General features: G+C 35.0%; 1 protein-coding gene across 4 annotated transcripts in view; it reads left to right on the top strand.

Annotated features, from left to right (window-relative positions):
- The first annotated feature begins 369 nt into the window (after positions 1-369).
- LOC120624354 (titin) overlaps positions 370-24,365 on the top strand; it is a 40,000-nt gene continuing 16,004 nt past the window's right edge. For all 4 annotated transcript variants that reach the window (XM_039890839.1, XM_039890842.1, XM_039890841.1 and 1 more), the window contains exons 1-2: positions 370-662; positions 23,036-23,116. In XM_039890839.1, coding sequence (XP_039746773.1) covers positions 23,050-23,116 — 67 coding nt within the window. In that variant the 5' untranslated portion in view covers positions 370-662; positions 23,036-23,049. The remainder of the gene's footprint in view (positions 663-23,035; positions 23,117-24,365) is intronic.

Raw genomic sequence — 24,365 nt, forward strand, 5'->3', positions numbered from 1 at the left:
CGCTATTGGTATTTTCTATTTCAGTATAAGTCTTATGCGACATTAGCGCAATATTAAGGCCGTATTTCGACTAAGAGTCGCAGTTGTTTGCTTGGTCTCTATTAAGCATCTAACAATCGCGCCATAATATTCATGGCGAGTATACGGAAGTCGTGACGGGGTTCGGGAAGCGAGCTTTTGCTAATTGGCTGTAACTGATAGATAAGCAATAAAATCAATTGGGAGGACACCGGCTGCATCTTCAATTTATGTCGATGTGGATTCGCGATGCGCTGTGGTCCGGCGCCGACCCCCGCCACCGGGCCTCATATTTATACGCTAAAGCGGACACTGCGCAGAGTTCAAACGCGCGACGGGCGCTCGGAACAGTAGACGATAAAGAAGAATCGCAACGCGTGGGTAGACGAGGGCGAGTGCAGTGTGCAGTGCGTGCGGTTCGTGTGTCGCTGAAAGCTTGGGCTGCGAAGCCTCCGACAGCGGCGGCAACGGGCGAGCGCCCGCCTCGCGTCAGTGCCGGCCCGGCCGTGCCGTAGGCATCACGCTCCGCAATATCGCAATTATTATTTACTGCTGGACAGTGACACACACTCTAACGAATTTTCTATCACTGATTGCGAGGCGCCTACAGAAGTGACCGCGGAATTCTTGCTTATAGAAGTGAGGTAAGTTAATTTACATTTATCAATTTTCAATTTTTTCATGAAAATAATATAATATTTTTATATAAAAATACATTATAACAAACATAATAAAATGTAATCCACTTGATGTGTATAAAAAACCGTCTGAAAATCCGGTACAGGAGCTTTTGTAGCGCTACCGCATCAATCTTGTTTTACATGTTACGAGACGTTAAGTGCTACGAAAACGTATGGGTGTAGTAGGTTTAGATTTAATTTTAAACTCAATTTAATAATTATTATGTTGAGATCAATCCATCATGAATAATACCTTAATTAGTTTTTTTTGAGAATCCCTACATAACATTTTAAATTAATGTAATTACAAAGATATGTAATAAGGAAAAAGGAATTTATTTTAATCGCAAACTTGTAGCTATTATTATTTAAGGCAGGTTTAATCTACATACCTTTTTCTAATATAAAGTACTTGTTTCACATGCCGAATTCACTCAATAGTTTTAAAGACTTTGAATCTATAAATATATTCAAGTCAATTACATTGCAAACATTTTTTGCCCTATCACAGTGTAAGAATTAGATTTTTTAAGATACTAACTAGTGAGAAACAAAAATGCTCTTACAACTCAGAAATGCAATTAATATTTTAAATGAAAAATTGCAATTTAGCTATTCTTCTAAAAAATTAAACGAACTGTGTTTAATAACACATAACATTTAATATTCCTATTGAACGCGTGTCGAGAATCAGCGTGACGGATCCGATATTTTACAGTCGACACCTCATTTAATATTGTAGCTGCAAACTATTCATACGTCCAAACTACATTATGAATTCAAACTATCGTTTACACTAGTCACTACTAAGAACTTAATTTGTAATATTAAGCATACAAAGTAAAATCGTAACATGTACTTTTGTATCCTATTGCTCGACAAAGATATTTAATGAGAAACGACATTATTATTAATTAATTAATTAATTAATTATCTATAACTAGCTTCTGGCCTGCGGCTTCGCTCGTGTTAATGTAAATTTTGTTATTCAAATCTGGTTGGCTTTTTAGAAAGAATTTTTTTATCTCTCGGGAACTCTTCCAACAACTTGTTTAGTTGTTTTCCAAAATTCATATGATTGACTGAGAGATTGTATGGCAGATTTATTCATACATATGAGAATAGCTGGAAATAATAATAATTTCACATATAGGTGCTTTAATTTCTTATCCTAACTATAATTAGCTAGGAATACCCAGCCGATTCACTTTATTTCGAATGATAATATGTCTTTTGAAAACTTTTAATAAATTCTTTAGGCTGACTTTCAATATAAATCGAAGTATTTGGAAGACGAAATTAATAATTGATAACCAATCACAATAGTAACTCTGCTAATTAAAGGCTAGCATAAATTAATAACATAAAAAAGTAAACATAGTATTTAAAATAAATTAATAAAATGATAGCTAGCTAGATGAATTAGTAAAAAGAAAATGTTGAAACAATTATAAACTCCATATACTCCGACGTTATATAAAAGTAAAGGTGCATTCACGTTAAGACTATTGCATAGCAAAGCAGCATGGCTCTAGCTAATTCGTACAAATCAAGTATGAATTTGTTACACACTTATATAGTTGCTACACATTATACCTGATGGCAATTAAAGAAAATAGTAAGCTTTTTCCATATTCAAATATGAAGTGATAAGTTTTCACCATAAATTAATTTTTAGGACTTAATTATTTTCAGTTCGTGATAATAACTCTGCCACAAGCTTGCTAGCTGTAATTAGTAAGAATATGACACTGCCGCGCGTACATTTTGACTCATTTAAATACATTCAAAGCAACCTACTATTAACAGTTCAGCCATCAAAATCTCTCTGCCATACGTGTATTCCGGAATAGAACAGTGGAATACTTACTTAACTAAGATTAATCACCTGGTGTCTGGTTATTGTACAATCATGTGACAATATCCATGCCTGCCACTTATTTCTATTCCTTTGCCAGGGATAACTTACTTGTAAGCACTAATACACGCTTGATATTATTAGTAGCACTAATTACTAACTATTCCAGTTAACCTATTTTAATTCATCCAAATCCTGAAAAGGGAAAAGATTAAAAACACACTCGAAAAAGAATTATTTAAAAACCTTGTAATGATCGGCACCTAACTTCAATACAAAATAGTTGTTTATATTTTAATAGCTATTCTTAGCTGTAATCCTTTTTGTGAACGATGCGATTCGCCTGTGATTATATAATTTTTATAATATGCAAAAAAATGTTTTACGCAAAACACACGTATCGAATCCACATCCTGCCATTGATTTTTTCCCCTATTTACTTCATAGTTTTTTATCTACTGCCGTAAACATTTTCATTCCACGAACAAAGCAACGCCGTATCATTTTGTTATTGTTATAAAATTTATGCAATAATTATACAATAATTAAATGTACAATTAAAATATTTTGTTTTATAGTTTGCATGTTTCATAAGAAAATATAATAATTAAAGCTGAATAATTTGTATAATAAAATAGTTATCGTACAAATGTGGTAGCTTGGTTCCTAATTAAGTGCGTAGCACAAATTCTAATTCTGCCGAGATTTTAATTATTACAGCACACGTGTATTTTTTAATTAACATTTGTAAGTAAAAGCCACCGGTTTTACGACAATATCTCTTACTACCAAGCTATGAAAGCTGAAAGGATAGAAGAAGAAGAAAATAAATTAAAGCACATTTTTTAAAAGTATTTTTGAGTCAGACTATGTGGTAATATTTTCGCTAATGGCAGCTTTTCGTGAAAATGTACATTCAAGTTTTGACAAAGGGTATAATATATTAGTTACTCTACAAATTTTTTTTTTTTGAGTTGTGCTAAATAAATTAATGATTAGCACTTTAACTATTTGCCAGTTTTTTGTAAGACTTGTGTTATCGTATACTTACGTTAATAACATACTTAAGTTTTTGCAGGTATTTATACAATATTATCATAATATTTGGCTTTGCCTGTTGCAGCTTTTGTAACAATCGTAAGGAGTCAATCGACTTTTGATAAACTTTTGATATTCGCTAATATTCGCTATATTTCTGCAATCTTAAATTGTGTTAGTAGCCTAACTACTAAGAGATAAAAAGTGCTACAGTTTTGTAAGAAAAATATGTAACCTATAATATTCTGTTGAATTATTAAATTTATAATTCCGTAGACCGTGAAATATTTTAGCTAATTACTATAAGCAATCCCGATTATGTATTTAGTAAATAAAAGTCTTCGATATACAATCATCTTTAGAATTAATAATTGATGTAACTAAAATAAAGAATACATATTAGTTTTTATACCTATAAATTTTATTGAGGTGGTTCAAATATTTCGATAAAAACTTTGTTCGTTGTCTAAGAAGAATGGTTTGGTACCTACATATCAAATCAATATTTCATATAAATAACATTAGTGCTTATACTTGAAATATATAATGTTAGTTCAATTTACCAAGAAGCGTTTAATAACCGTTACTTACAAATCGTGGACGACGCACACTGAGAGTGCGAAGTGACGCGGTCGCTTTCAAGGCGCTTGATTGCGCAAAGCTCGCGGCCGCGACGCAACTGGGCGAGTTCAAGTGCGGGGTGAAGGTTCCATTGATGCCCTTCGACGTTGCAGCCCTTACCCTAAGATGCTTTTAGGGTGCTACGGTACACGTCTTTGTGATGCCGCGATTTTAGAAACAATGGCTTTAGTTTTCACATCAAAAAATAAGGATTTCAGAAATTGAGCTTTAAATTGTCCTCTGATATGGGATCAATGTGTCGTCACGTGAAGAAAGCATAACCATACCATACCAACCCGTCTTCTTATGATGATCCAGGACTTATTCTTTTTACACACATGTTATTATTATTACATGTATTCCATTGGCGTTTATTTATTTTGCAGCACAGAAAAAAATATTTTTCTATCTACAATTATCATAACAGTATTTTACTTTCGGCTAATGTGACAGTGCCACTCTACAATTTGAGTTAACTGAACATTTTGAAGGATTCATTTGATTAGGACATTATTGATGATGACTCATGTTAACATACATACTTATTTTATAAGCCGATTAAAATTTACAAAAGTGATATATATATTCGTTATTTTAATAAGCTTCAATATATATATATATATCATTAATTCGGATAAGTGACTCAGACTTATCCGAATTAATAATATAGATGTAAAGATTTAGTAGTAGCTAAAACAAACAAGCTAAACTTAAGTAATAAGAACAAACTTCTTAGTTTACTTAAAGTTGACGATTTTAATCTGGCAAGGCCGATGTGCTTCCGATTCCTTTGTTTTAGGTAAATGCTTCGCACTTAGGCCACGGAATTACGCTCAGTTGAAGGGAGCTAAATGGCTGGATGACGCTATTTTCTTGACGGCCGTGATGAGTACAAGTATTTTTTAGTCAAGTGCAAAAACACAAGGCCAGTCGCATCAGCTCTTATTATTTACAATGAAATACAATACATTGACGACCGTTAAAATGAACGCTGATCGGAGATGATTAGCTTCATCGCGTTGTTAAAAAATATAGGGCAAAAAATATAATGCTTAGTTAACATCGCGCGGTTTTGTATGACTATAAAATGTTAGAAATTAATTTATGTGCTTAAAAGTTACACACAATTATAGTGACTGTGCATTAATGAAACGCGTCAATATGCGCGCACAGAGTCCTGGCGTGAGTGAATGCGACGCGACGCTGAGGCCACGCGCCGTCGCTTCCTGAGAAAATGGCAACTTATGTGGAACTGAATCTGGGCCTCAGAAGTGCCATTGACCTGATACATTCGATGCCCTTAAATAACACTTTTAAAAAACTGAGTAAAAGCCAATAAACATGTACATGCTAAGGTTTAGCAAGATTTATACCTTCATATACTCGTACAAATATGTAATAAAAACATTTAAAAAATAAAACGAAATATATAATTGTTAGAAAAATAGTACATCAAACAGTAGCAAAAATCTATAAATCTTCTCTATTTTTGTGGAACTGTTCTGACTAACTCGGTGTGGCATTCAGTACAAGTGACAAGTACGAGTAGCCGATAGTTTACCATACAAACTATACATATAAACCGTTTCTTTTTCACTCGCCATAATCTTAATTTCGAAACGTGACTTTGATTTCATGGTTCCAATAGGATTTATTAACGGTTAATAAGAAACCTAACTGTGATAACCTCACAAGATATTTGTTATATTTAATCGATAATGCAAATTTATTAAAATTACTAGCTGACCCGTGCAACTTCGTCTGTATCAAATCGGTTACTATAGTTTTTATTATCTTTAAAAAACCAAGAGTGAAAACCATATGAAAATCCGTTAGGTAGTTTTCCAGTTTCTCGCTACGACATACAGACAGAAAAGAAGCTTTTGTCACCTTTCAGGTCCTAAACTATGCCTATCCAAAAAACCACGGTTGACAGACAAATACGGAAAAAAAATAGGAACCCTAAATAAATAGCGACCCTATCCTGTTGGAGCTGTTTGCTTTTGCGGGATAAAAAGAAGCCTATGAACTATTCCAGACTATATTGTATTACTCTGCCAAATTTTAGCCCAATCGTTATGGCGTTAAAGCGTTACTAACATCCATCCATTCTTACAAATTTTAGCATTTATTATATTAGTAGGAAATAAAACATTCGATCGTTGTCCCATATGCCTTGCGACGTGCTGTTATCTGTGAAGAGTTATGTTCTTTATATAAGTCAATATTTATCAGATCTTCATTAAAATTACACAATACATTCCCGGAGAAAACTTTTTATTTTTCGGGACAAAAAGTAGCTTATATGTTGACGCGGAATATCAGCTACCACCATACCAAATTTTATTTAAATCCGTTCAGTAGCTTTCACGCGATGCCCGGACAAAACAGCATCCCCCGATCAAAATTTTCAAAATGTATTCAATGTACAGAAATCTTCCAGTTACAGTTTACTAGTTCAAATTCAGAGCATTATTCTAGGTGTATTAATATTAGCATTCTTGGTTTAAACACATCGAATGACGTCCAGAAAGCTGACTTGGTTACAAAGAAGCTTGGAGAAAGAAATTTAGGCTATGTGTTCTCTATAAAGTGGTAACAAATAATTCCACCATCTTTATTTTCTGCGGATGGCTGGTATTACTCGACCGACTGTTGGGACCGATATTATAATATTTCTTTAAGTCATATTAAAATTTAAATACCAGCTTCCTTTGGCGCGGTTCTCATTATTATTTAGGCCGGATCGAATTTTTTGCTTTGGTGCTGTTTATCTTCATGGGTTGAAATCAATACTTCTTTTTTTTAAATAAAAAAACATAACCACTAATTTACAAAGGGGTTATATACCAACGTAGATTTACATCGAAAGTGCAGAGGAACGCTTGTTCGCAAAATATGTGTCTGTTTTACGGTTGCATGGATATTGGTACCCGATGAAGGGAATTCTGACAGCGTGTGCGACTGTGCGTAAGAAACCTCGGAGTGGACCGCCACTTGAATATCAATATCGGTATAGTCGAGTCGCGATGCCGGTCACAATGACCGATAAAAGAGAAACACACAAATATGGCCCTACTTCAACTTCGTTTAAAATTCACATTCAACAGCACCAACGAGCCTGGTACGCGGTGCCACCAAATGGAATGTAGGTTATGATGTTATTAAGCTTGTCTTTTTGCTGGTCTAACTTTTGATAATAGTTATCTGCTATCGTGTCAATTTGAATCTCTGTATAGGAGAGAAAGTACTGACATCATTATGCCAAATCTATAGCTTTGACGAAATTACCCCTGTAATTAAAACGAGGTTTAATTTTATCTAAATAATTAAGACTTAAGTATTTTTCCGGAAACTGCAAATCACATATTTAGTTCCAGTTTTATCCTTTGCCATGTGAGAAGGTATGAATAAAATATAAGTTATTTTAATTATAATTTCATGATTTACTGTGACAACATCAGCTAATCCGCCATCTCAAATAAAACTGTCATATTGACAGGGAGGGTTACCTGACAAAATGTAAATTCGACATTCAAAAATTATTGTGAGTTGCGTTAAAGACACATATTGCACGGGGGTTATTCATGTTTGATTGTGTAAAGATTGTCGCCTTTCTGTCTAGCACTGTCTGATTTTAAATGTGGTACAATTTACAGCAACAAGCATTTATCACTCTAACACGGTGAACGAAGCTCGGGCGTTGTATTTCCTGCCTCACTAAAGAGCCCTTGACTGCCCAGACGCATGGCACCCACACTCTAAATAACAAGACAAATAGACATGTCCACTTTACCATTTACAAAGTAAAAATTCTCATGTTGTGTTTGCATAGGTCTTTTACCAATTAGTATTTGTACCGATATACATGACTTTGTGTTAGTGGTTTGTCTGTTGCACTCACTTCAAACTTTGTCTAGGACCTCGCACGCCGTGTCGAGAGGGAGGCGTGAGAGAATAAGGAGACTACTTAGCAGTGAGCATCCATTGTTTGTGTTCAAATAGAAGCGGTTTTGAATCTTTATTCTAGTTTTTTAGAGTATCGTTTCGGCGTCATGAAACTCGAGCGATTCTGTTAACAGCATTGATCCAATAGTGCCAATGACAAAGACCTCGAGGGGATTTTACTTGAAAATATTGGCTTTGGTTTACGACGCATTGTGAAGGAAAAGCCTTTACCTTTTTCGTGACAAAAAAACAAAGCAGGTGCATGTCTTTTGCCGTGCATGAGTTCTTGGACCTTGTGTATGAAATCATTGGCAATTTATTTTATTTTTATAGCCCTATCCCTGCAATAAGCGTATCTACGTGTTGTTAAAGTACAAATAAAAAAGTGTATAGCGGTGAAACTCTAACGGAAATATCTACCTATGAATGAGATTTGTAGAACCAAAGTGAACAGAAAATAGTTTTTGTTTCTCTAAGTACTCAACGCATATATGTTTTTGAAAACCCCTTTAGAAAGAGTACTTAAATATAAAGACGGAAATAAATATCAGAATCCTTCTTTGTTTAAAAATATATATCTATAGCTATAGCAAATAAAATAAAAGGTAGGAATGGGTAGACGCTTAACGACGCTAATTAAAAGCTAAGGCAATGGTATAATATTATGTTAATAAAAGGCTCGGTACGTAATGTCCAGGTTGTTTTATCGTGCGGAACGCGCGATGTCATTGTCCTACGAGTGGATGAGCTTGCACCTCGCCATTGCGCCTTCACGCCACCAGCGTCGTCTCACAATTCACGCGGCTGACGACTAACGACCACTTTACTGAAGAGTATATTATACTCAAACTTATCATCCGTCTATGCACACTGCACAGAAATAAAACATGTAAATACGCGTTCCATTAGTGGAGTTTTTCTATCATCGATAACCAAAAAGGCCCAAAGGGGCTGCTGATTTGGTTGTTCATAAAGCAAGCTCTAAAAGTATACTTTCAGATTTCCTTTCCAATAATAATTATTGAAATGTAGGTAAAACGGTGTAGGTAAAGAATCAAAATAAAAACACCCATATAATTTGGAATACGGTTTCGAAGAGTTTAAAAACTTAAAACCCTATATCATTGATCTGCAGTTCGTTGGTGTCGGGGAAGGATATGGAACGAAGAAAATTATACCTACTTAAACAAAACCTAATAATAAACACTAACTTAAGCACACACACAATAAGTAATTTGCAAGAGTTCATACCAAAAAAAATAGGTCTTATTTAGAATTTATTCACATGTGGAAATCGACGGTGTCCTATTAGCAAGCTAGCAGCAGAAGCACGCTTTATTATATCAATCTGCGAGTCGGAAGTTAGTTGGATATCTTTCTGGCACTTCCCGTTTCGTGGCGTATCCCTAAATTGCTTTTAAATCTTTGTTTTACATCTTTACCTTGACAGAACACACAAGCGTGTTTTACGACCATTTTTTTTACAGTAACAATGATATTTATAAGCATATTGTTCATTTAGTGTTTTGATGCTAGAGCTAATCACGACTGCTCAAAAAACTTAGAAAAAAGCCTCCGATTATGGTATTTTGATATATTTAGAAATGACGTAACTTTTAACGTTTCCTTAACTTAATTTGTTTTCAGGGTGACTCATAGCATGATTTACCTGTAGCAAAAAAAGTTCAACTAAAACGTCGATTTTAAAAATATAACATAAATCATACATACGTATTACTAAGTAACTGAAAGGGCGTAGTTATTTTCACGATACTTAAGTAACTATCCAAATTATTACACCTTATCGGAAATGTTTCTAGAAAACCTTTAATTTGTTTAAGAAAATTAATGACCATTGCGTTTGTTTAATCAAAGCACAAATCTGTGTAACGGTACACAGTCCACAGTCTCAAGAAGCCTGTACTCGGTAGATGCACGCTAGCACTCTTAAAGTAATGGGCATAAAGACATTAACGCAGTTTTATCCTGATTTGTGATCTTTTATACGTGATCACGACAAAGTATTCAGTACGAGTATAAGAATATTGAAGAGGTTATAATTTCGATAGCAGCTTGACTTGCAATGTCTTCGAAATAAAATTAAATTTCATATTCAGCCGGACAGTTCACTACGATAAGAGAGCCGCCTTATCTATTTCATGGATCCGAATCGATTTAAGCGTTATGCTTTAGGTTAAGAATTCAATGCTAAAACATGTTTAGATTAGTACATATTTTATTATTTTTTTCCTTCTTTAGAGTTCTGTAGCATTTTATATGGTTTCGGAATGTCCGTCTGTCCGTTGGTATGTACGTGCGCAGCTTAGCACAGATACTCTTAGTACCAACAAGCTTTAATTTGGCATCAAGATGTACATCTCATCACGCCAACAAAGTAGTGAAATTAAATATTGAAACAAACATTTGGTCTCTCCATTACACTTTAAGAGGCTGTTAAACACATTACCTTCCGGTAATAGGTAAAAAAGGCATAGTCGGTGGTAATTCCTTTTAACTGAAATGAAGATGTTATATCATGGATTCATCCTTGTAATAAAATAAAAGATAAAAATCTGAAACTGGGTCGCAGAAAATGTTAACAAGTACCTATAAAAAGGTATTAGGTCTTATTTTTTTAACAAGTAGGCGTAGTCGGTAGCCATCTATTCCATTAAACTTAAATGACGTTGGTAGTTAATATGGTGACATTATACAGTATTGGAAAGCCAGCAGCATAACGAATGGTGTCGATTTTTTATAATCCATGACGATGTGCGTAGGTACCTTCGTATGTTTTTTTCTTTGCGTATTTTTGTCCGTCATATCCGCCTCATTGGGGCTAAGGACACTCGAAACGCTAGTAGAGCCAACGAAACCCCAATTATTGAGATCAACAAAACCCCAATTGGGGTGTCATTAAAGTTGAATATACATACATGCAATACAATACCTTCCGCAGACGGTTAAAAATGTCTGATCACAAATTACTGAAAATATAGTGTCTTAAATCTGCATATTATACTCACGATTCAGTGTGGTAAATGTTATTAAACTAACATCTTCATAACTGTACAAAACCGCCTTTAATACGTCTTGTTGCATAAAGCGAGTATAAGTAAAACAAGATAATTTCCGGTCCCAGGCCCTCTTTTTATGATTATTGGATATTAAACTCTACATGAAATAATGTTACGAAGAACGAAACATTTCGGTACTTTCGTTACGGGGTCAAATCTTTCCCAACGTACAACTTACAGTCATTAATGAATTATTGCTTTCCTAGTTGTTATCTGCATTTAAGTTATGTAGTTGAATTTATTACCTACTTTGTTATTATTTACAGCTAGTTTAGTCCTTTGCACTAACCAGTTAGAGTATGGGGATTCTTTCCTAACTTTTCATGTGCAAATGAAATATGATGGTCAATAATTCTACATTCAAAAATATCGAGAGACTTGAATGGTGAAAATTTACTGGAGTAATCCTATAAAAGGTTCTTAGAAGTATCAATCTCAAAAGTTTCTCAGTATATTGTACCAGTACTAAAATATTTCAAATCGTTGGCAGACTAATGAAAAAAGGGTGCTTATCACACTTTCCTGAATAGTTTTGTTTTTGTATAGAACTTTTTTGTTGTTGTGTAGATGCCATCAAGTTACGTGGCTGAACACAAAACTTCAAATTTTATATATAGAATTAGTTCTTTCGACCAAGTCAAAATATGGGTTTTATATTTCGACTTAGTTCCTTATAGGCCTCTTATTGCAGTGGAAATCACAAGCCTCTATTTGATCGCGCTATATAGATATAAATAACTAAACGATTTTTTTTTCAAACTACTGTTGTCAGACGCGCTAACTAGTAGGCGTTCAACATTCACGTCGGTAATTTGTTCATATTGATAGAATTTAACAATGCCAAGAAAATACTTCAATATTCTATAACTAAATGTACTACACCCCTACGTTCTGGTAAATATCAGTTGTCACCAAGTTGGATTTCTTTTGGGACACGCGTCCAATTGGACGCGTGTGCCAAAAGAAATATTGTAGTGTCCACTATGACTGTCAATTGACAGTCATAGTGGACACTACAATATTTCTGCGCGATAGGTAACACGTGTACCACTATTTATTAGAATATTGTAAGAAATTTATGTACCTACCATACTTCCATTTTACCATTTTAGTACCTATAAGCATTTTTGTTACTTTAGTGTTTTAGTACAGGGTTGAGTCGATTCTGCTAGAAGACGATTTATACATAAAATTCCAAAATTATTGTATATTCGACCAAATGCTTGATAGCCATGCTTAAAGATTATTTTTTTTAATTGAATTTTAATGCTCTTACACTAATTTGAAGGTTTAGAATCCTAGATAGGTAATTGCATCAATTGGATTCAATTGAAACTACGAAACGAATATAAGTACTTGTTTATTATCATTAAATTTTGTAGTGTACGCCACGACTCGTTACCTACATTTACCGGTTGATTCGGCTATTGGCAATAGAAAGAAAGTCGATGTTGACGCGCCGTCGATGACCCTCATGATCACAATGCTGGATTGCGCGGGCGCGGCCGACCGACTCTATTGTCGCTCCAACTTACTAAATCAATATTTGCGCAGATGTCGGCGTAAGAGCATACTATACTTGTAGCGACCTAAAATTCATACAGCTTATATGGCAACGTTAGCGGTAAATTTTCTCGGCAGCTACTTGTAATCCTTCAAATGTGGGTCGGTGTTGCACGCACAACTTGACCCCGGCCGTGGTGGGCTCAAGATAATTTGTCAAGATCAAACCTAGATAGCGGTTTAGATGATACGGGTAGGTAGCTATAAAGTTTTACATAAAAAAATCACATCGATTCAACAGTATTCCTTACCCATTAAATTTATGCTCCTCTTAGAAGTTACCAATATGCAAACAAATAAATGTTATCTTCTCTAACAATATTTGGTCCTGCTTAGGTGACAAAAGCATAGAAAGATCCAATAATTGTTTTTAAGCTTAAAGTTTTAATGACAAGGTTTAGTATAATACTAGTAAGACTATAAATCTTTCAAAGTGTTTTTTTTACTCAAATAATTTTTTCTTCTACGAGATATGGATGGTAGAAAATAGAATATGGCAAAACTTTAATACCTATCTAACTTTTCGAAATAGCTAATTAAAACATAGTTTTTATGGTTCAAAGCTTAGCTATAAAGCTTGTAAGCGCATTCCTTGATAATGAAGGCTGTGGGGTGTATCGAAGTAATATTACTCGATAGTAATTACTACATGTTGGCTGCTAACCCCAATACAAGTTATAAGCTTCGCAGTAAGAGTTAAAATCTCCCTGTCTACAAGCTGTGTGGGTTTTGTTGAACATTTTTTACTAGTGCGGTTTCTTAGTGAAAACGAAGTGCATAATTTTCAAAGTTATGACCACGATTCCCGTGTAATATGATAATGCATCGTATAAATATTTCATGTCTAGTCGCTTTATCGTTTTTGCGCTAGAACCAGTTTCTTGAACTTAAAGCAGTTTAATGCAAAAAACGAAGCTTTTACAACCCATTGTTTTTTTCTGTTACGGTCAGATAACCAAGAAAATTTTGTTATTTTTAATGCGAAATCAATCTTGTAACTTTTCTGATAGCTTCGAGTCATTGCAACGTTTTTATTGCGGCAATGAAACATTGTAATGTTCTACGTTAAAACACTGTGTTCGAAGCGTTCTTCGGACGGGGTTTAATCCTGAACAAATAAGACGTCGGGTTCCAGAATCAATAGAAAGTTCAATGTATTTAAACTTCAGTTATGTAGTTCTACGTGTAAGTCATGTTTGAGGTAATAAAACGGTTAACGGAAAATGCTTGTGAAGTGGAGTCACCTACGTGCCCGCGCTCGGCCGTTTAAAGCTTAGTTCTGACATTCGTTTGTTAGTACTTGCCATTCATTCCTTACATAGAGATATGGCCGGTAATGACTAGCCGGCCGGTTAGTTATCGGCTAGGTGCTCGTAAACACTGTTCGACACGAAACATTAGTACATGGCTGCGAATGCCAGTCAATGGGCATCACTCCGGGCGCATTCACTTCCTGATGGAGCTAACTATTCACACAAATAATAAATCTCTCACTTCCAGTTATCGCACCGCACGAAACTATAGTCAATTATTCGGTAACAGAAAAAAGGATATCAGCTTTTAAGGTCATCTTTTTATAGTACAGGGACTTACAAGTAAACTATAGAGGGGCGCACAAGAGTTGGGTCAGAGAGGGTCGACTATCAAAGTACTTTCGTATCCCAACGGATGGGAAAGTGTGAGGGTGGTACGGTAACTATCCAATTACTACAGAGCGGTGATTAGCAGACATTTATCAGAGATGTAATTTTTTGCAAATTTATATCGATAGATTGAACCACATTGTAAGCTACGCGCTCAGTGGGATGTTACTTGAAAAAAAGAACCACCGTTGCTCAGTTTATGCGTAATTGTATATTATTATTGAGAATGCATGAGATTGTTTAATTATGTGTATCTTATTATGCAACATAATGGGTCGTGAGAGAAGTATGTCCTCCAGGGCGGCGGGCGTACCTGGGTGGCGCGGGGCGTGCAGGGCAACGCTCAGCGTGTGAGCCGACCGCGCAACAATCGCGAATTCAAAGCCTAGCAACAGCACTCACACCGACGTCACTTTCTATCGCCACACAGGCGTAGCGCCTGCGAGCTTTAAGCTGCGATTCAATTGTTACACTTGTTTATAATTTTCTTATATGATTCACCAGATTTTAAGAATAAAACAGCCAACTTCGAGCTGCGATTTAACGGTAAACTTGTTAATCATTTTTCAATATGATTCATCACATTTTAAAAACAAAATAGCCAGATTCAAGTTGCAATTGAACTGTTTCACTTGTTTATAACTTAACGCAAATATAAAGGATTTTACACAGGAAGTTTCGAGCTTTAAGCTGGATATCAACTTTTACACTTGTTTATAATGTTTCAATATGAGTCATCCAATTTTAGGAAAAAGATAGCATGCTTCAAGCTGCAATTCAACTGTTTCACTTGTTTATTACCTTCCGTTATGATTAATTAGATTTTACGCAGAAATTTTCAAGCTTTCAAGTTCTTACCCTTTTTTTATTTTCTGTTATGAATATTTCTGTTAATGGTGTGACGCAGATAATAGCGAGATTTTAAGCTACGTTTCAACTGATACACTTGCTTATAACTTTCAAAATGATTAAAAAGCACGAAATAGCGAGCATTTGAGCTGTTATTCAACTGTTCAAGTAGTTTATAATTTTCCGTAATGATTAATCAGATTCTAAGTATAAAAATAAGCTTTTAAGCTGCGATTCAATAATATAATATAAAAGATAGAAATAGAGATACAGGCAGCATTTATTTATAAATAATAAAGCGGGTCCCGTAGGCTTCGCTGTATCTCGGTCAGATATCAATTATTCAGAAAGTACTTAAGAAATTTACGTTATCTTGGGAAGTTCCCAAAAAGTAGACAAAAAACACATATATGAAAATGCAACGTTGTGTAAAAAATTAACGTTAATAAATACATGGACTGCTTCTTAAATTTTGCAGATAAAATTATAAATGCGAATGTGTGTCTGGTTTTTTATTTATTTCTTAGTTTAGAGTCCGCCTCATATATAATACTTTTTAATCTAGAAAAATTAAGATAAATAATTTTAAATAATTATTTTAGCAAGACACTTAATTAATGCCTTTTCTATATTTTTAATTAGTTTGGTTATAATAGGAAACAGCTAGTTTGTATATATAATAAATTGAAATAAATATATAGAGTAGGTAGGCTTATAAAATAAAAATCCAGATCACATTTTTAATGCAAATTTCAGTTCAGTGGAAAATTGTATCACAATGCGTCCGAAATTACAATGCTCAAACGAATTCCGCTGAATTATATCATTGTTTTACAGATAAATCGAAATCACGAAATGCTATAGAAATAAGATAATTCGTAAGAATCTCTGAGTGGAATGTTAAGGCAAAGTAACGGTGATAAGACGTCTAGTGCGGATTTACCTAAATTATTCGGACTACGTCGCGGGGCAGAGCGCCACCGCCACACGACCTGACGCCGTCCCCTTGGCCATAGCCATCGCTCCCATTGCCCACACATACCTCTCGTAATGTGGAGCGTGAGAGCATTTACTTCAATCCAACGCATTACTTTACTTTTGATTTTTAAAAACAGAATTTTAGTTACTAGCCGTTAAAAATTTGCATTAAAGTGTGAAAAATATCATACGCTTCAGTTCGCTATATATGCTCACAAACACCAGATTGATAAATAAAAATCCAAAATCCGACCTTCAGAAAGCTAAATTCAATTTCGAGCAGTGTTATTTGGTGTTGTAGTAGATAGTTGTTATATGTAGGTAGGTATTTTGTGACACAAAATTTGCCCGGGTCAACGAACTGTGAATGCGTCGCGAGGGAAACTAATATTTACTTTTCTTCCTATCCCATTTCCCTAAGAGACACAGACCCTGTCACGTGAATTTACTTCCACACGACTGCCCTACATCCTTGTTTTATTCAGCTATGTATGTAATGCACCCTGCTACTTTGTTATTTGTTGACGATATAATACAACTATGTAAGATGACAGTAATTAACATACTTTGTACGATGCAATGACTCGATTTTGTGGGAAAAAATCTTCGCAATAAGTAATTATAACCATATAAATTAAAAGGCAATTATATCTATTATAATAATTAATATGCAGTGATTAAAAAATGATTAAATTAATTGGATGGGTTCATAAATACCGGTACCTACTTAAAGCTTGGCGCCGTGCGGAACATTGGGTACATACTAGGTACTATCTAGAACTGTAGTTTCCACGTAAGTGGTACATAAAATACTTAGTATGCACATGTCCCCGCGTTGCCGTTAATCGACCGCTACACTTTAGCGACAATTACCGTCTAATAACGATGTAGTTCGTGTATCCGAATCTAATAACAACTACGTCGCCAAGTCCACGACTGCTATGCTAATCAGTGTAATTTACGGCGGTTGATAATCGCGATGCGAGTACGTGAGTGCATTGTGCGAACGGCAGCCCGCGCACTGGATGTTTGAACGTAGCAACGAACACGCCCCGTGCTTTACAATGTGACACCTCGCTGATCGATCTCAAATATTTAAGCGACTTTATTATCTGCTACAACGTAGATTTGTTCAATTCGATTTTTATCAGTAAAGTATCTAGGTATCGAGATTTAAAGTTTCTTGGTTCGTCGTTAATTTTAAATTAGTGCCATCCATGAAGATATAGGTAAATTTATTTGATTTCAAGTTTATTTATTCTTTAAAATATTTGTTTTATAAAAATAACCTAAAATAAACTAACTAAATAAAATCTAAAACGTCTTCGAAACCACCCCAGCGAGGCACAGTTCCTAAGATGCTGGCATCCCTTTGGATGGCCAAACTAATTCGTTGGCCAAGGTAACTGCCCGCTCTAGAATCACTGGTAGACTCGATAACCCTTTTCGATAATTCTTTGAAAAGAGCTCGTGCCTCCGGACCCCACGGTCCCGAAGTCTCTACTCCAAACTGATTTTAAGCAGTTTTTTTTTTTTATAAATACGTAGATTATGTTGGAATTTTGTTTCTTATGATTTCAATTGTAATTTTTTTTCTAAACTATCTAGGTTTTAAAATAAATGCTTTGTAATAAGTTCTACTTACTTTTCGGTCTTTTCAGTTGGTGAAGTAATTCTTACATTTCTTTTCATTGATTGAATAGGGCTACGTCTACCAATTTTATTTAAGTCTTGGCTCGTACGTACTATTAAAGATGCATAAGTTTAAAACCCGAAATAAAATATAAGTAATAAAATAAAAAAGTTTAATGTTCACCTAGTACCATACTCGTATTAGAGCAGTTGTTCATGTCGAAAATTGGTGTCAATGCTCGCTGCGGTTGCAGTGTTCCCAAATTATGTGTTGGGCAACATTGGGGCCGCCGACCCAAGCGCCCGACCCGATCGCCCAATGCCCTTCCGATCACAACCAATCGACTTTTACTGCTAATGTGCCCATTTAAATAACGCCATTACGGTGCAGTCGTACAATATCAAGTGTAATTCTCATGTTACAGAAAAAAGTGATGTTATATCATGTAGGTGCTTATTAAAATGCAAATTCATGTCAGCGCATGCTGAGAGGTACAGTTAAGAGAAGTTTTATGGTATTGCCACCATTAATCTTTCAAATATGTAAAAACAGTGACTTGCTTTAGGGTTAATTTCTTAATAAGTTATGTTTATTTATATCAAATTAACTGTATATTTTGAGGCATTGTTCCAACAAACGGTATGCCAAATTAAGCATGGGAAGTGGGCTCCCATTGTAGACATAAAAGAAGCGGTGTTTTCAAGATTAGAGGCAGTTATCATGAAATGCGATCAAGCGCCTTTCTCTAGGAGATTTTTAACTTTTGTAATAAATCTTTTGAACGGCGCGATCTATCTTCATTTTCCAAATTAGGTAAGAGCAAAGATAAAATAAAAATAATTGTTCAACAAATGGTTTTGGCAGGTCAATATGTGTACTTGTTAACGTCCGGAGCTCTCGCACTTTAACTTAACTAAATAAATAGATAGTATCAGCCGCGCCCTCACCCTCTCTGTGAAGGTGACTTGCGAAGAGCGTCTAGACGGAGGGACCCCCTATCTGCGAATAGAACGAGTCTCTATTTATCTAAGATGAACTCAAATTGATTTAACTCTGAATGGTTTCTTGAGGAAATTCGCTTTTGCAGAATTTGTAAGATTTCAAAAGCGGTTCAATTTAGATACCCTCTTATAATATATAGGTCTATATATTATTTGTTTATTTCCATTCCCCGTACCTATAGGTAGTAGGTACGACAAAAAAATTGTGTGAGATATTCAGAATCTAGATTTTCATTTCTTTTTATTCAAAATATAAAATCGGACTAATGTGACCGAAACAAATTTCTATAATTATGTTATATTTCAGCTTTAGCAGGATAGACAGGCCAAAACATGGCAATATTACGAGAGTTTTTTGTTGTACTACGGAACGCTAACAGAGACGGGAAAAGTTTTTAAAGCGAGCCTTTAAAACTGTAAGACATGAATGAAATATGAATGCTTGGAGCTTACATAGGTTTCTTACATAAAACATGAACTTTTCAAACAGGCATGTGTACCTACTTGTCTATTGCTTCTGATATGTTTGTGTGGTGAATATGCTTTTGTAGGAACTACAAGATGTTTATTGCTGAATAACTAAAATTTAATCTTTAGTGCCTGCTTTAACTGTTACGCATCATAGTAAAATTAATAAACCGATTACATGACAAAGCCACTAAGAAATTTGCTATAACAACGAATAAACCGTTTTGGGGCCTCAAACCTTTCCTGCGTTAGTTTCAACATAATTTGGTTTTATCTAGAAATTAGTAATTGTCAGATTTTCCCTTCATTTCGGCTTAAAGACTACTTAACCGTGCCTGAATAAGGATTGTAGGCCGCCGGGAATCTGTTAGTAGGTTTTAATATTTAGTCATTGTGTTGAAACTTTAGTATGAAAATACGTTATGAAAATGTGTGTGTTGTCATTCTATTACATTTAACTAAAAGCTCAAAATTTTCACAGTAAATGTGAAATCATTAACTTTCCTGCTGCTTTCTGAGAAAAAGAGACCCAGACAGACAGACAACGATCTGATCCCATAAGGGTTCAATACCCTAAAAATACTAATTTACTTGGAGGCTCAGTGACCCAAAGATGATATTGGCCTTCGATTCCAGTTAGTTTTATAGCCACTGTTTGTCCACGGTGTTTTATAGCCACTGTTTGTCCCAAACTACACAAGAGAGAAATATTTATCTAATAGGTATTTTATGTATACTGGATAGTTTGTTATTTGTAAGAAAAGTCTAGGAATCTACCAGGTACATAGGAACATACATATGTAACGTACCATTTACAAAGAGATGCTTTCCCACGGTAACTCTCGGGTTATACCTACGGGGCTGGAGTAACAATAATTTGCCCTGTAGTTATTGACTCTTGAAGTACGAGCCATAAATACAAGTTAGCTGCTTGGAGAGTAACTGCGCAACCGGCTATAACATGCATTTGTAATACTTATCATACCTTATGATTCCATAAGCTCGCATGTTTATTGCCTAGTTCTTGACGGAAATTTCTAAGAAATATTGTTGTTGAAGTTATTAAGCATTATTTTTATAGCTTTGGTAATGCCTGCCTACATATACCCATTCAGCGGTAAGACCATGTAATTCAAGAAATACTTACAAAGTTATTTTACAAAGGTACAGATATGTAGAGTTATTCCCACAATGTTCTTTCGCCATTTCTTTCTTAATACTCATATGTGAATAAATCTCGTTTGGCGTTTGCTCTACATTAACTTCATAAATGATGATTAATGAATAAATAAGAAGAACGTGAACGCTTTAACAATAAAGATCAATGCGCGTATCCGGTGTTTATATAAACATCTCATCACCAGGATTGTGTGTGCATCGGGGTGCACACACACACAGCGACCCTCGCCCTCGCCTACACTCCAGCACGCTTGCTCCACGACACATATTCCCACTCTCGAAATGTCGCCCCTACCTCCCGCTCCACATCTATTTATTACGTCTAACCATAAACACCGTCAACGAAGAACACTCGAGTATTCTTACCGACCCCCGTGTAATTTACTAGCTCTTATTAAAACAACAAAAACTTCGCCCACTTAAACTTCACTTGAAACACATTTTGTTTTCCGTCGCAAGTGAGCTTAATAAGTTCACTTCGCCGAGCGGCCCGTGCTGCTGTACCTACTTAAGAATAAATAATGTTCTTTGCAAATTTTATGGGGCTGCCGCTGATGGAAATTGAAGCAAATATCACGACGACAGATTGTTTCAAGAAAGAAATCTGCGGTTTAAGAAATTAATTGTTTTCATAAGAACAGTATTCACTTACATGAAAACTTAAAGCTATTACATGATAAGGTCTGCTGACATTGCAAGTCAGAGCGTGCTACACAAAAGAAAAGACTTTATTCAATATGCAAAAATAATTAATTCATATGCAGCTATCCGTTAAAAGTATACAAAAATAAAAAAATCTAAAAATCTCAATAACATAAGTCGGTATAGAATCCATAAGAACCTTACTACAAGTTTCTTATATTATACTTAACTCTACATTTTCTAGCCAAGTTAACTGTCACACTGACGATCTTTCTGTGAAGTAACTAGACTTTTTGAACCAAACAGCCATCATGATATATTTAAAACACTGTAATTTTCAAGAGGTTAAGGTTGTTTTGATCAACTTTATACGTTAGGTATTATACCTAACGGTTCTGTAAAATAATATAAAAAGCTAAACTAGATAAGTAGGCATTGAAGTTATATTAAACAGATGCTTAAGCACATGCAAATTGTGAAATCTACTTTCATAGGTGGTGGTTTCATTAAGTTTTAAATTAGGACTATTTACGGGGCCGAAAAGAAAATTCCTCTAAAGCCGGCATCACATTTAAAATTGGTTCACAGTGGTAATCACTTAATATCGGACTACTCCCTCGCTGGCTTGGTCACATTTATCTAAAAAAATTATGAATATACAGCATACCCTATCTCATTTTATGGATTAATGACAGTGAAACATAATAAAAAATTGATACAGCAATATTTTACAATAACACATTCTTGAACCGGTTATCAGGATATTTTCTAAACATATTTTATTGATCGTAATAAGACGGTGCATCGAATTCAAAAACTTTAAGTTATGATTTGTAATAACCATAATCTCAATTTAGAGCCTCGTAACTAACAGGTAAATCCTATTTAAATATAAGGCTATAAAAGTAACGGGATAGTTTGATATGGATACTACAACCCGTATATTACCAGGATACAAACAGTAAATCAATCGTTAAATATATTTCCAACTGACTTATAGAATCTAGCCAGTTGTTTTCGACGAGCCGACCGTCTAAATTGGTAGTATATTATTTAACCATCCATGCTAAAGTGGTTTATATCTTATTTCTGCCTGCACAAAAAAATCTGATCTCATAAAATATTACCTACTACTACTACTACTTTATCTATTTAGCTCTTTTAGCAAAAAGTTGATTTGATAAAGGTTTTCTTATTCTTTCTAAATGACCTCCGGTTGGGTCTTATGGGATGTGGTGCTGCCAGTTACCACCCGATACAAATAGTCATAGCACCATTTGACTAACGTTCGGGATATGATTCACTAACCTCCGTTTGGATGGGCTGCTGGCCAACTTGTCTGCAATCGATAAACGCCATATTGGCCGTAAGTGGGACTCTTTAATATGAACGTCTAAAGAACTAACAGAAGGATTACTTAAATCCTAATAATATCAGTCCCTCAGCCACTCGTGTCATATTTAGCGCTTTAAATGGGCACAAAATTTAAGGTCATTGGTTTACATAAATACTGGACTCCTGTCCTGTTTTTATGTACTGAATTTATTAATGCATTTTAATAGATGTTTGCTACTACTACTTTAACGCATCTGGATTAAATTTAACACAGAAATAGATTATATTTTAGAATACCACATATGCTATTTTTAATCCCGAAAAAATGTACGGTTCCGGGATAGTTTTGTGATTATTTTTGACAGATTAAGAGATCGACATGTTTTTGCATAGTGGTAGTTCAGGGGTCAAAGAGTAACATAGGCATGGCATACACATCAAAATTTCCCCAACAATTTGTGCTAGAAAACTGTTAATTCTGTAAAAAATTATGTGTTGTTTCAGACGGCAGGCGGCAGATGGATCGGAGGCGCGCGGCAGCGGCGCTGCTCGCGCTTGCCGCTTGCATCGCGTGCTCTGAAGCAGGTACTGATGGCCACTTCTACTACAAATACTCATAAAACCGAGGAGGGTCAAATTCGATTTCAGAACTTTGGAAACTAGAACGCGACCTAAAATTCTACGTGGAGACGGCCACCACGTAAAATGTTAGGTCGTGCAGTTTTCTATTTTTACGCTTTTTCTAATTTATACTTTCTAACATAACATTAAACATAACCAAGATAATCAGTTATACCTTCATATTATTAAGTTTTTTTTTCCCAGAGAAGTAATCCCTTGTCTGTAATCTCACCAGGTAGTAAGTGATGATGCAGTCTAAGATGGTAGGGACCACCTATTAGGGAGTGTAGTAGTCATTGGTTTCTACGCGAAATCGCACCGGAACGTTAATAACGTTCAAGAACGTTCGCATAGCCGCACGTTTTTATCGGTAGGGTGGTAACTAGCCACGGCCAAAGCCTCCAAACAGACATATTTGATCCCAAAGTTTTAATAAATAGCTTAGAAAACCTTACCGCATTGTTACCATCTGTCAGCTGAACTGATGTACTTGAGCTCACAGGTAGACTGTCCCAGAAACGGGAAATTTGAAGCTTTTCATTGTATCACAGAATATCTAGGAGTTCCCACAGGACTCCATTTCCTAATTCCACCCGGACATAGTTCAGGCATCACGTTTTAGGCTATTTTTAAATTAACAAGATGGGGTCAATCACAAACCCCCTTTTTTGCCAAATCTTGCTAAATCAATTTCTTTGAATGAGTCCCCTTCCTGAGAAAGAAAGATAAATCTTGAATTAAATAATTACAGTTTCCAGCCATTTATATTCTTTGTATAGGTCGTAAATTTAAATGAATGCAACCATTTGTAACAATAACAGGTTCATCTGCCAAATATACCGCTTACCACTTTTACATTTCCTAACGGAGTATTTATATCGAATTCCAATTTATTACATAAATTATAATAATCCGCATTAAAACTGTATTCATTTGTTACGAGAGAATACATAACTGTTATCCGAATAAAATTCTTGCTTATACCGGTTATAATGGAGAGCGAAGGCCCATTTATGCATGCGGATGAGGTTTGTAGCTTTTTGTGTGAAAATTTTACGACTGCAAAATAAATACCCAACCAAAGTACTTAATAAAACAGAAGTTTACAAACGAACCAAAGATTCCTAAACGCTTTATTTAAAAAAAAAAACATGGGAAAAAATAATATGCATATTCAAATGGTACAAAAATAGTTGGTGACATTTCGTGTAAA

This window comes from Pararge aegeria, chromosome 6 (genome assembly GCF_905163445.1).
Source record: "Pararge aegeria chromosome 6, ilParAegt1.1, whole genome shotgun sequence".
In the NCBI taxonomy this organism is placed as follows: domain Eukaryota; kingdom Metazoa; phylum Arthropoda; class Insecta; order Lepidoptera; family Nymphalidae; genus Pararge; species Pararge aegeria.